Source organism: Somniosus microcephalus, chromosome 1, assembly GCF_052327205.1.
Source record: "Somniosus microcephalus isolate GS21.2 chromosome 1, FLI_Smic_1.0, whole genome shotgun sequence".
In the NCBI taxonomy this organism is placed as follows: Eukaryota; Metazoa; Chordata; class Chondrichthyes; order Squaliformes; family Somniosidae; genus Somniosus; species Somniosus microcephalus.
Genome location: NC_140987.1, coordinates 74209082 through 74223304, shown reverse-complemented (window position 1 = coordinate 74223304; position 14223 = coordinate 74209082). Strand labels below are relative to the sequence as shown.

Sequence of the window (14223 nt, the reverse complement as noted above, 5' to 3'; positions counted from 1 at the left end):
ATCAGAAAATACTTTTTCACACAAAGGGTCGTGGAAATCTAGAGCCGAGTTATTTGAAAATTTCTAGATTGAGATTAATAGATTTTTGTTCAGTAAGGTCATCAAGGGATGTGGATCAAATGTGGGTAAATTGAGAGGAGGTGCAGATCAGCCATGATCGGATTGAAGGGCTGAACGGCCTATTCCTGTTCCTATGTGAGGAAAGATTGTGCACACTATCAGGCAACCATAAACTCTACCTTTGTAGACTTTTCAATATCTTGGTTTGGAAATGGGATTCTGCACATCAGACACAGGCTGAGCAAAAAAAAAAAAAATTCAGTACCATTAACATTTTTATTTTTAAACTGTCATATTAAACACAGTTGGAGTGTCACATCAGAAAATTAAATACTAGTAAATTTAATATAAATCTTTCCAGGTTGAGCATGGCAAATAATGAATTAAGTTCAGGACCTTGTAATAACAAAAAAAACCTCCAGGATCTTGCTATATGAAAGAAATGTTAAAACATAGGCTTCCTACATCAGCAGTAACTCCCAAAATTTTGATTAAAAGTAACAAACCTGCATTCTCCCTCCTCACTGAAGTATTTGGGCGTTTCTCTGCCACTGAAAGTAACACCAGCCCCCTTCTATCCCCACACTCCCTCCCCTCACTGAATTTCTATTTCCCTTTCTCTTCTGACCCACGCCTCTCCGCTACACTTCTGGTAGCTCAGGAGGAAAGTCTCCCTCAAAAAGGCACGCTGCCCAAGGTGCAGCTTCACACTGCAGGATGGAGGGTACATCATGGCTAATACATGACAACTTACTTTCCCTTCAAATTACCATTTGGGTTCTTACAATAATAATCATTTAACCTTCATAGATTGCAATAGGCTGTGACTGATCTGCAATGGCAATCTAGTGCTGTGTGTTAACGAAACCAAACAAAAGTTTTCATTGAAGTTAGAAAAAAACAATCTTTATTGAGAAACCTTCAATAGTAGAAACTTTTAGTATAAGTGTGTACACATTGATAACATGAAAATAAAATACAGGTTATAAAATCTTCTGTTTGGTGAAAACATTGCTGGAGAGCATCGTCAGAGTAATAGTCCATACAATTAAACACCAAAACTACTGCCTTTGCTCATTCGGCGTGAATGTTGCTGCTGCTTGTTTATTTGTTGCCAATGATAGAGACAGTCGTGCTTTTCAAAGCAAATTTTGATGCTCAACAAAAGGAATGCCAGTGCTGGAAATCAGAACATTTTTCCAAATTTGGGCACCCAGCATTTCTTGATCAGGTTTACCCAGTTAGATGCAGAACAAACCTCCCTTTACCCTCATTAGAGCAGCACCCAGTGCATTGGTGTGACAATTTGAATCAGACCCAGCTGTCCTGTGACCTCTGCAAGTGAAATTAGAGGCAAAAAGTATTATCCAATTAAGCTACCTGGCTCCTACAGAAATGTACAATTTATTTAACTATTCAATGGGCCAGCACTACAGTAATTTTCAACAGGGCCTTAGTGAATGTAGTTAGTGGACTTTAACCTATTCCCTCTACCCATCGATTAATTTTCATTGCATTTTACACTGAGGATCAGCAGCAGAGGGTTTGGGCCACCAGCCATCATGGTTATTCTCGTCAGATTTAGGTTTCTGTTGAGGACTTCCAGCTAAAGACAAAAAAAAAATTCCAATGTTAATAAAGATCTAAAGCATGCCTTTTTACACTGCCTATTTCAGGGCTCCTCTACACAGAACTTTGCAAATTGCTGAATAGAGCAAATTTACCAGAACAAGGAACTTCAAAAGGTTTCCCTGGAACCCTCCATAGCATTGGAATTAGAGCTCATGGCCTCTTTAAAGCCCGACGTTGTTTCTTCTCTCCCTTCCCAAACGATTATCCCCTTGACTCATCTAATTTCCAAGAAAAATCCCTGTTAAAAAAAAACTGTAAAACAAAACCGGACCAAAAAGCTGTTCTGTAGCAAGAACCTGGCTGTACAGTAACCCTTGCGTTACAAGTACTCTATGCAAAGTGCTTATCTCTTGAATTATCTTCCTTTTACAGGGTCATAGAATCAGAGTACAGGAGGCGGCAATTCAGCTCATTGTGCCTGTGCTCAAGAGCTATCCAATTAGTCCCACTCGCCTGCTCTTTCCCCATAGCTCTGTAAATATTTCTTATTCAAGTATAGATCCAATTCTCTTTTGAAATTGCTATTACTTAGGATATACAGCACACAGGCCATTTGGCCCAACCAGTCCATGCCGGCGTTTATGCTCCACGCGAGCCTCCTTCTGTCTTTCCTCGTCTAAATCTATCAGCATAACCCTCTATCCCCTTCTCCCTCATATGCTTGCCTAGCCTCCCCTTAAATGCATCTATAATTTTCACTTCAACCACTCCCTATGGTAGGGAGTTCCACGTTCTCACTACTCTCTGGGTAAAGAATCTGCTTCCACCATCCTTTCAGGCAGTGCATTCCAGATCACAACTCGCTACGTAAAAATATTTCTCATCTCTAGTCTGGTTCTTTTGTCAGTTATCTTAAATCGGTGTCCTCTGGTTACAGTTCCTTATCTACTGGCACAGGCACGATGGGCCGAATGACATCCTTCTGTACTGCATCATTCAATAATTCTATACTCTATCAAAATCTTTCATAATTTTGAACACGTCTATTAAATCTCCCCTTAACGTTCCCTGTGCGGAGAACAATCCTAGCTTCCCTAATCTCTCCATTTAACTGAAGTCCCTCATCCCTTATGTCATTCTAGTAAATCTCCTCTGCACTCTCTCCAAGGCCTTGACATCCTTCCTAAAGTGTGGTGCCCAGATGTGAACACAATACTCCAGCTGTGGTCTAACCAGTGTTTTAAAGGTTTAGCATAACTTCCTTGCCTTTGTCCTCTATGCCTCTACTTATAAAGCTAACTATCTCATATGTTTTTTTTTTTTTTTTTAAAAACAGCCTTCTCAAGTTGTCATGTAACTTTCAATTTTGTGTGTATATGAACCCGGTCTGTGTTACTGTACCCCATTTAAAATTGTACCATTTAGTTTATATTTCCTCTCCTCATTCTTTCTTCCAAAATGCATCACTTCATACTTCTCTGCATTAAATTCCATCTAGTGCCTGCCCATTTCACCAGTCTGTATGTCCTCTTGAAGTCTGTTACTATCCTCCCCACTGTTTATTATAGCTCCAAGTTTTTTGTTTTATTTTATCTGCAAACTTTGAAATTATACCCTGTATACCCAAGTCCGGGTCATTGATATATTAAAAAGAGCAGTGGTCCTAATACTGAGCCCTGGGGGATACCACTGTATACTTCCCTTCACGGAACCCGTGCAGCTGGCTTTTCAATGTAAAACCCATGGATGCGCGGTATTTTGAATGGCCATGCAGGGCTAAAAAAAATTACAGGGAACATTGTTTCCCTCCAGTCTGAAAAACAACCGTTCACCACTACACTGTCTCTTAGCCAATTTTATACTCACACTGCCACTGTCCCTTTAATCTGACCGGCTTCAATTTTGCCAACAAGTCTATTATATAAAACTTTATCAAATGTTTTGAAAGTCCATAGACAACATCAATCCTCGTTATTTCATCAAAGAACTCAAATTATTAAATCCATGTTGTCTGTCATTTATTAACCCATGTTTTTCCCAAGAGACGGTTACTTTTGTCCCAGATTAGTCTCTAGAAATTTCCCCACCACTGACATTAGGTTGAATGGCTTGTAGTTATTGGGTTTTATCCCTTTCCCTTTTTTTTTTTGAATAGGTGTGTAACATTTGCAACTTTCCAGTCCTCTGGTACCACTCCCATATCAAAAGGAGGATTGAAGAATTGTGGTCAGAGTTTCTGCTATTCGCACCCTTACTTCCCTCAGCAACCTGGGACACATCCCATCTGGACCCGGTGACTACTATTTTGAGGGCTGCCAACTTTAAAAAAAAAATCCTATCCTCCTTTACTGTGACACTGGTAGCATCCTCTTCTTTTGTGAAGACAGATGCAAAGTACTCATTTAGTACGTTATCCATATTCTCTGTCTCCACAAGATCATTTCCTTTTTGGTCCATAATTGGTCCCACCCTTTCTTTAACTCTCTCCCTTTTATGTTACCCACTAATCTTTTCTCATACACTCTCTTTGCCCCTCTTATTTCCTTTTCAGCTCTCCTCTGCATTCACCGGACATGAACATGACATTTATCATAAGCCTCTTTCTTTTGTTTCATTTTAATCTCCATTTCTTTAGTCACCCAGGGAGCTCGAGCTTGAGATGACCTTTCTTTCCCCCTCATGGGAATGTTTTGATGTGTTCTATGGTAAGGACATGTCTGTAGTTACTTCCCTTTTACAAGTGATCTAGAAATACCTGTTGGTAGAGTAACCTCGCTTTCACAGCTGAGTGCCGACATTGGCAACCTACACTGCTCAATAAGAAATTAAAAGTAAATCAGGCTTTAATAAGTATTCAGCACTGCTTACAAGTTATTTGGGAAGTTGGCTCGTGGCTGACATGGACATTTAACTATTATCCAATATAAAGGAAACCAAGTAAGAGCATAGAACTCAGGACGCCCTGTAAAAACTGGTGATATTACTGCAGGGAATTGAGTAAGGAGAGACGACCCAATTCCCTTCAATAATTGGGGTGTTTTAGGCTCACCGGTCAGTCTCTGCATTGACTGCAATAAACAAAAACATTTTCATTCTGTGCATAATTTATTAGGGGGAGAAATTCCCCAAGAGGGCCATTTGGGGGGCTAAGTCAAAAATGTTTGAAAAGTTAGTGCCAGGCACTAAACTTTTCAAACATTTGAGAAATTCCCATTTTTTTTTTTACTCCAAGAGGGAAGTGGAGCGCTAAATCAAGCACTCCACTTCCCTCTTGGAGCACACGAGGCGGGGAATGTCCCAATCTGGGGCGATGTGCTCAGCAGTGCCACAGGTGGCCACTCATGGCGCTGCCACGTTGCAGGGGCTCTTCCCTCAATTAAAGGGAAGGGCTCCCCACTGCGAGCTCTGCATTTTTTGGGCATCAAGCGGAGTGCCGGGCTGACCGATCATGGCACACAGCCCGCGTCCGGTGCTCAGAATTATTTTTTAAAAATAATAAATCGCTGTTTTTTTTTCATGTCGGCTGGCCACCGCACCTTTAAATGGCGGCCCGCGAGCAGCTGGCCTCACTGTTCGCAACCCCTGCAGCAGTCGGTAACATCGCCTGGCGCTGCTGCAGGGTGTGAGGGGGAATTTTTCATGATCTGTTCACTTTGTTACTGTGGAATATAACTCTTTTTCTGGCTTGCTGTAATCTGCTCATATATATTGAGAGTTTTGTCACTGCAAAAACTGAAGTCCGTCAGATTATTTTTCGTTAATGGTTTAATTTGCAGATCTATTTCAACCACAGAAATGCTGAATCCACTTACCTGCTTGGAAACCCAGCTGGGAGTTATCAAAAATTTGAGAGCGAGGGAGTGGCCACAGCTGCGATTCTATACCAAAGGATGACATTTTAGAAGAATCAACGGGTAGCATTTTTCCTGAAGCAAGTGAAATTTCATCTTGAGCGGCAGCAGTTTTGCTTTCAGAAGGAAATAATTCTGTCGAAATCTCAACTTTTTGTGGCACTGGTGCACGTTCTTTCCATGACAGGGAAGTGAGGCCCTCTTCTGGACTCAGAGTCGAAGTATTTTGAACATTTTTATGCACCAGTCGATGTTCTGCTAGCACTTGTTCCTTTTCTTTAAGCTTTACAGCTCTTTCTTTCCACTTATTATTTTCATATTTTAGCTCAGACACAGTTCTAAAATGAATTTAGATAACATCAATGCCAGATACCTTGTACAGAAGAACTTACTTTAACAACTTGCATATTTAAACTGCAAAGTGGGAAACCAAAGCATGCAATTTAGCACATTCAAGAGCAAAACGTCTCAAGACCACAAAAAGCACATTTTACCTTATTACATAATACATCATAGTTTACAAGTCAAAACTTCAAAAAAGGACAAGACTAAGAACTACATAAGATCAAGTTGTTTGATGTTCAAGGGGGAAAATCTTAAAATCCTGTTTTGTTTTACATTCGAATCAAATTTGTCCTCTCCCATTCTAAACCCAAACCAGTCTGCAAATTTTCCACTTTGGTGCAAATCAGGAAATTGTGCACGCCCACCGCATCCAGCTCAAGTGATCGGGTCAGTATAGAAATTTGGGAATCCAAGATTTAAAAATGGATACAAGTAGTGCAAAACCATTCTCCACCTCACCCCAACCCCCTGCCACAAAGCAGTGAAAAAAATACTGTTAACAGAAGAATGAAAGTGCAGGATTAGGGATGTCTGATACATGCAAACGTCAAAAGGGACCAAGTTGTTAATGATCCCTCCCCTAGTCCTTGTGAATGCTGGGCTAATTCATGAGCACCTTAAGAATAAAACAACTAAGGAAAAATGAGTGATGCAGTTTTGTTAAGATCACGATCAAACAAGGAAAAGCACAGTAGCTAACATCACGGATTGTGGGGAAAAAAATGAGTGCACTTGAGAGACGTGGGTATGAAAGGATCAGGAGATGTAATCAATTCTTCAGAGAGTACAGCTGCCCTGAGAAACTACTTGCAGGATTTTTAAGCTTTGGCCCTGTACCCGCACAAGCTCCTTTGATGCCTGAGGCAACTACCTAAAAAGCATATACACACTAGTGTTTTATTTTAAATAACCAACAGAATAAAAAAGGCATATTTTAATGTGAAAAGTTACCTTGCAAGACGTGCATTTTCCTTCTTGAGCTGATTTAGATCTCGACCAAGTTTAGCTTTCTCAGAATTTAAAACAAGCAGCAGTGCATTCTGAACTATACCGCTTCCAGCACTACATGTGAGGGATGCATCAGTAGAACAGGTCTCATCTTTATTTTCAACCATAACTGAAAGAAATATTAGAAATTAAACATTATTGACATCAGTTGAATAGCTAAACACTGCTACCTTTTGTCCTTGAAAAATAACATCGGACTAGATTAAAAATCCATTAACAGAAGCACAGCAACTTTACAGCTAATCACCCAGTGATAAATTGAAACCCATGACAAGTCGGTAGAATACCTGACACTACACAGATCAAACGCCAATATTCTTGGGGAGGGGGAGGAAGCAGGGGTGAAAAAGAGAGAGATCTTGCCCTCCCAAAAGCAATACATACTACTCTACTCAATCTGTAATCTTTGAATATTGATGCACTTACCCAAGGTTTAGTACTCAAAGGAAGCAAACTGTTGTCTAGACATATTTACACAGCTAAGGCCCTATCAAACAACCACATGACAGAAAAGGGAAGGATTCTATTTAGCAACCTTCCTTGAGGAGTTGGAGGTAGATGCAGAGAGGATGTTTCCCCTCGTGGGGGAATCTAGAACTAGGGGACATAGTTTCAGAATAAGGGGTCGCCCATTTAAAACGGAGATGAGGAGGAATTTCTTCTCAGGGTTGTGAATCTGTGGAATTCTGGGTCATTGAATATATTTAAGGTGGAGATAGACAGATTTTTGAACAATAAGGGAGTCAAAGGTTATGGGGAGTGGGCGGGGAAGTGGAGTTGAGGCCAAGATCAGATCAGCCATGATCTTATTGAATGGCGGAGCAGGCTCGAGGGGTCAAATGGCCTACTCCTGCTCCTATTTCTAATGTTCTTATGACTTTGGGGGTCAAAGAACTCCATGATGTACGTTTTTGAATTTCCAAAAGGCCTTCAACAAGGCTCTGAGAGTAGGGGTCTTAATCAGTTTTTAAAATGGTTCTTCACTGTTAAATTACCAATTTCTCTGGGTTTGAATGGATATTTTCCCAAATTTGAGGAAACTATTATGTATTCTGCTTACATCACCATTTCTGGTCGGACACTCCAGGTCCCAACAACCTTCTACATAAAAAATATTTCTCCTAATAACTCCCTTTATGCCCTGCCGTCACCGACACCAAATTTTTCCCTATTTACCTCTATTTTGAGCACTTATTAGATCTCCTCGAAACCACCTTCATTCCATTAAAAAAAGATGAACAATTTCTCTAGTCTCATCTTATAACTAAAGCCTGGTAAAGCAGCTTCTACACTCGCCTTGGTCTTGAAATCCTAAAGTAGGACACCTAAAACAGGACAATATTCTAACTGTGGCCTAATGATGTATATAGGTTTGGGATGTAGACCCTACTTATAAAACATATGACCCAATATTTTTTTTATTTTTTTTATTTTTATAAAAGTACCCCATCAACTTGTCCTCCACATTTGAATAATTTATGCATCTGAACCCCACAAGTGTCTGCTCTTTATTCCTTTTCAAGTTTTACTATTTAGTGTATATATTCTTCCCACCCAAATGCATCAAACCTCTCATGAAAGTTCATCTGACATCTATTGCCATGCCTGCCTTGCTTGACCAACCGTGTTGAATTTTCTGAAGAGGTAACAGAGTGGAAAATGGCAATTCAGCAGATGTAATTTATCTGGATTTTCAAAAGGCCTTCGATAAGGTACCCCATAATAAGCAGATGAACAAGGTCAGAGAATGCGGAGTCATTGGACAAGTAGCAGAATGGATTGCTGGCTGGCTTCAGGACAGAATGCAGAGAGTGGGAGTAAAGGGTAGCTATTCACAGTGGCAGAAGGTGGGTAGTGGTGTTCCACAAGGATCAGTGCTGGGACCACTGCTGTTCACAATTTACATTAACAATCTAGACTTTGGAATCAAAAACACAATTTCTAAATTTGCGGATGACACCAAATTTTGGGGGGGGGGGGGGATAATCAATACCGAGGACTGCAACAAGTTACAGGAGGACATAAACTTGCAGAATGGGCATATAATTGACAAATGAAGTTCAACACAGATAAATGTGAAGTATTACATTTTGGTAGGAAGAATAGGGAGGTCACTTATCACTTGGAGGGTGAGAGTCTAAGTGGGGTAGAGGAACAAAGGGATCTAGGAGTACAAATATACAAATCACTAAAAGTTGCAATACATGTTAGCAAGACCATAAAAAAAGCAAACCAAGTACTAGGGTTTACTTCTAGAGGTATAGAATTGGAAAGTAGGGAAATTATGCTAAACTTGTATCAAACCTTGGTTAGACCACACTGAGTATTGCGTACAGTTCTGGTCGCCATATTATAAAAAGAATAGAGGCACTGGAGAGGGTGCAGAGAAGATTTACAAGGATGACACCAAAAATGCGAGGGTATACACATCAGGAAAGGATGAACAGGCTGGGTCTCTTTTCTCTTGAAAAAAGACTGAGGGGTGACCTAATAGAGCTCTTTAAAATTATGATTTTTTTTTTTGATAGAGTGGATAGAGAGAGAATGTTTCCAATTGTGGGGAAGAGCATAACTAGAGGCCATCAATATAAGATAGTCACCAAGAAATCCAATAGGGAATTCAGAAGAAACTTCTTTACCCAAAGAGTGGTGAGAATGTGGAACTTGCTACCACAGGGAGTGGTTGAAGCGAATAGTATAGATGCATTTAAGGGGAGGCTAGACAAGTATATGAGGGAGAAGGGAATAGAGGGTTATGCTGATAGATTTAGATGAGGAAAGATGGGAGGAGGCTCGAGTGGAGCATAAACGCCAGCATGGACTGGTTGGGCCAAATGGCCTGTTTCTGTGCTGTATATCCTATGTAATCCTATAGTCAAAGTCCTCTTCATGCTCACTATTTGTGTCATCTACAAATGTTGACATTGTTCCCCCTAAAAGTCCAAAACATTTGTATGTATTTCCAAAATTTGATGAAGTTAACAACAACTTGGATTTATATAGCGCCTTTAACATAGTAAAATGTCCCAAGGCGCTTCACAGGAGTGTCAAGACAAAAATCGACAGCGAGCCACAAAAGGAGAAATTAGGGCAGATGGTCAAACAGGTAGGTTTTAAGGAGCGTCTTAAAAGAGGAAAGAGAGGTAGCGAGACAAAGAGGTTTAGGGAGGGAATTCCAGAGCTTAGGGCCTAGGCAGCTGAAGACACAGCCACCGATGGTTGAGCGATTATAATCAGGGATGCTCAAGAGGGCAGAATTTGAAGAGTGCAGATATCTTGGTGGGTGGGGTGTGTTGTGGGACTGGAAGAGATTACAGAGATAGGGAGGGGCAAATAAATTAGGATACATTTTGAAATCTACCTTCTGAATTGGTGTTTCTCGCTTGTTTCTTAGTAACAAATTAAAAAAGATACTAACTTGTGGTATCCTGTTCTTGTTGGTTTCTTCGAAGTGTTTCCTTCATTTGTCTCAGCAACTCTTCTTTATGTTCTAAGCTGGCTTTTAGTGAACTAATTCTGCAAATAAATAATGAACTTTGCTTACAATACAGTCTAAATAAAACTAGCTAATGCTTAAAAAAAAAATATGGACAGCTATCCTTACTGATTTTCAAGATGTTTGCTCTCTTTAATCTTCTCCATTTCCAATACAAACAATCGATTTTTCAGCTCACTCATCTCCTCTTTGAAAGGCTGAGCCCCCATGTCCACCTTAGCCTGTAATACCACAAAAAATATGCTAGTGAATACTTCCTACTACAGGATAATTAAGATATTATTTATCTACACAAAACCTTTTCACGGGACTCTGGAACATGCAGTCGTTTTCAATCAGGTTTTTTTCCTAAACAAATGATTTGCCTTTAGATTTCAGTGTAATGTGATTTTTTTTTTTTTTGAGTCACAAGTGCTGCTAACATAATTCTCAAATTTCCAGAACACAAAGATAATTTTAAATTGCCACCAGTCGGGGACAGAATCAGAAAGCACCCCTAAGCTGCCTTGTTGAGCTCAGAAAGAGCCTTAGGTTTAAAAAATAAAAATAGCTGCTTTCAAAAAAATTCCAGGGGAAGGTTTTGACTAACATCTCACTCCCCCTCCCCAAATCTGGTGATATAACTTTGCATGTCCAGGGATCACTCTTCATTTCCAACAATGTGATACACATCATCAGAATTACCTCAACAAATCAGTTATTCAGCTGGGGTAAAATCGCATGTTTTTCCCTTACCATTTCAAAGCTGAGAACACACAGGAAAATGGTATGCAAAGTGCCCCAATTGGGGCTAGGTTGTGGATTTTAGAAGTTTCAGTTACTGAGAAAATGGTAGATCAAAATATATTTTTTTAAATGAAGTAAAAAGTAGGGAAACAATATAGCACCACCTGGTGACCATATTGTGCAATTAAAAGGTGACAAGTTTACATAAATGTGGACCTGGGAAGCTATAAAAGGAAAAGGTTGACAAACGTGTTAACCAAAAAAAGTGACAAGAAGGTTTCTTTTTTAAACATTCATGGTTTTGAAGATATAGATTTACAGTAGATGCCAGACTATGCTAATTCCTCAAACAGGGAAAATTAATGCTTTCCAATCTCTAATTTTGTAATTAACTTTTACACATACATAGCAGAGTTCCTATTATCTAACAATCTCCTTGAAAATTTCAGACTCTCACTGATTATCGAACAGCTCCAGACTAATAAATGTCCTCAAAACACTTGGTGGGGCTTTGTGGATTTAACTAATTTTGAAAGGTGCTGCCAGTCATACACATAGTTGAAACAACCACAGCACACTTGTTTCAAGTGCGTGGCTTGGTTCTTTATCAAGAAATTTTCCTACAAATAGCTGAACAACATTTCAACTTCAGACTGGGACAGTACAGCTAGTTTTTGTGTGTTTTTTAATGTATTGTGACTGAATTAAAAAAATCCCTAAACAGTTTCATTTTGTCACAACCTCATCTTTGGCCCTGCAACAATTATTCAAGGGTAGGTGTTTTTTTAAAACAAATATTTAACAAAAGTATTTCTGGTTTCAGTAGTGCACATATTTTTGAAGTTCATATCCAATAAGCTTGATTTCTAGCCTCACACCTGCAGCTGTTCCAAAGTTTCATTGAAATGTTTAATCTGGCTGTCCTTCAACAATTTTGTCTGGAGATCTTCAGGTTTGGAGTTTAACTCTGTCTGCAGTTCTGCGACTTTATCTTCCTGCTGTTTGTACGTTTCTTGACTTGCTGTCAGTGCCATTTCCAGCTCATTAATTTTTATTCGCATTTTCTGAAATTGTAAAGTTGGGATATAAATATGCCTTAACCAAATTACTTAGCAACACTACATTTCAAGATCAGTGCATTTCTGTTCCAATATGAAAAATGTAGAGACACTTAATATATTCTACACAAGTCACTCAAATGTAAATGATGTCTTGTGAGCTTTAAAGGGTCTGAACTACAATCGTGAAGATAACAGGTGGCTCAAAAGGCTTTAAAAATAACTTACTTCTGGGCTTACTGCAGAATGTGCTCGGATCTCATTGTTGCTTGGGTCAGATCTGAGCTGTGCACAGATTATACATTGAAGTAACAATACTGCTATCACGCAATATTAGTTAACAGCATATCAGAGTGCACTGTCTTATTACTGCTGCCGTCCCAAATTTACAATAGGAACTGGATAAAGATAGTTACATCTTCACATTCCAATTAATGAAGCATATCAAGATAATTTGAAAGACTCACTAAGTTGATCACAATGATGGGTTCTTTTCCCATTACAATTTTCAAATCTTTTCAGTGAATTTTTCCTCTATCCTATAAAAGCAATTCAGAATAAAGCATTAATGCTGTTTAAATACCTGCAGCAATTGCTCATCTGTCTTTAATTTTCTGGACAGCTTCTGGTTCTCCACAGCCAATAACGGATCACAGCCATTTTTGTTGAATGAATGCTGTCGGAGAGCTTCAATCTGTAAGAGCAGCGCCTCATTCTTTTTCTTCTCAATAGCCACTTCATCACAAGAATTCCTGATGTACTTTACATATCCATTCCGCACTGACACATTAAACTTAGCTTCACTCTAGGAAGACATGGGGGAGAAATGAACAATTTCTAGCAGTGTAGTATACTGTGCAGCAAGACAATACAATAAATTTCTCATTAATAAACTAAATAAAATGTGGATCTAAAGTTGAAATACGTAGCTTTCCAATGGACTTTGTCATTTTTTGAATGCGGTTTGTCCTCTATATACTATTGGACATGTATAGTTAATGCATTAGATGTAGTGTGGGAGAAATTGTGTAGATATGGCCCCTGCAAAACTGACAATATTCTATAAATTCCATAATAGCCTAGAAATTTATGCTGGCCTAATGAAATTGCACTACCGATTATTCTGCAACAGAGGACAGCAACAGGGGGCAACAGATAGAAACTTCAAATCTTCAACTGAAATGGGACACAAGTGATTTTATAACTCTTCTTTGCCTAATATTATACTACATAGAATTGATATTCTTTTCAGTATACCTCGCTGGATCTATGCTGAAGAAGTGAGGCAAATAAAATGGAAAGATTTGTGCTTGATGGCTAAGCACTGTAGACAATCATGTCCAACTAACACTGCACACCAAACCTTTGCCATCAGACAATGCTAACAAGGTAGAACATGGTCCACCCATGATTACTAACATGCACTGATTGTGATATTCCACTTTTGAAAGCATGCTTCAATGTTCTGCATCAAACAAAAGCAAACTCCTTATTGAAAACAAAAATTACTCTCAACCCCCCTGGAGGGGAAAAATTGATGGGCAGTAGTTTGCAAGGACAAAGTATTTGAACGTGTTGTCGCCTCCCAGATCTATGCCCTTCGCTCCTACAACTCAGTTTGCATCTCTGCAGTCAGATTTCCAGCACTAAAAATGTCCCTAACCAAAGTTACAAATGACATTCTGACTGCAATGCATTATCCCCCTCTTATCCTCAACAACTCTGCAGCCTTCAACAACGGCGACCATACCATCCTCCTCCAATGACTACTCCATCTTCCAAACCAGTGGAATGGCACTCGCTGGGTTTACCTCTTACATATCCGATCTAGCAATGCCTTCTCTTCCCGCCTGCACCTTTACCTTGGGAATCCTCAGACCACCTCCTCTTCATCAATGTGCTGCCATTTGGCAACATTATTCACAGACATGGGTCAGCTTTTATCTTCTATTTGCTGACAACACCCAGCTCTATCTCTCGGCCCCTCCACAACCTTTGCGCTGTCAAACTTGTCAGAAAACCAGTTTTGGATGAGCCACAATTTCCTCCAGTTAAACATTGGGAAGATTAAAGTCGGTCCTCATCACAAACTCTGCATCCACACCAC

General features: G+C 39.5%; 1 protein-coding gene across 4 annotated transcripts in view; it reads right to left on the bottom strand.

Moving 5' to 3' along the window:
• Positions 1-322: 322 nt before the first annotated feature.
• The window catches only part of cenpe (centromere protein E), a 196134-nt gene continuing 182233 nt past the window's right edge, over positions 323-14223 (bottom strand). For 3 of the 4 annotated variants that reach the window (XM_085983096.1, XM_085983075.1, XM_085983085.1), the window contains 7 exons: positions 12700-12921; positions 11937-12122; positions 10441-10553; positions 10255-10352; positions 6780-6945; positions 5445-5821; positions 323-1666 (listed from right to left, as the gene is read on the bottom strand). In XM_085983096.1, the coding sequence (XP_085839222.1) occupies positions 1569-1666; positions 5445-5821; positions 6780-6945; positions 10255-10352; positions 10441-10553; positions 11937-12122; positions 12700-12921 (1260 nt within the window). In that variant the 3' untranslated portion in view covers positions 323-1568. Of the gene's footprint in view, positions 1667-1784; positions 1911-5444; positions 5822-6779; positions 6946-10254; positions 10353-10440; positions 10554-11936; positions 12123-12699; positions 12922-14223 lie in introns of all 4 variants that reach the window. The other variant, XR_015077704.1, reaches the window with a different exon arrangement.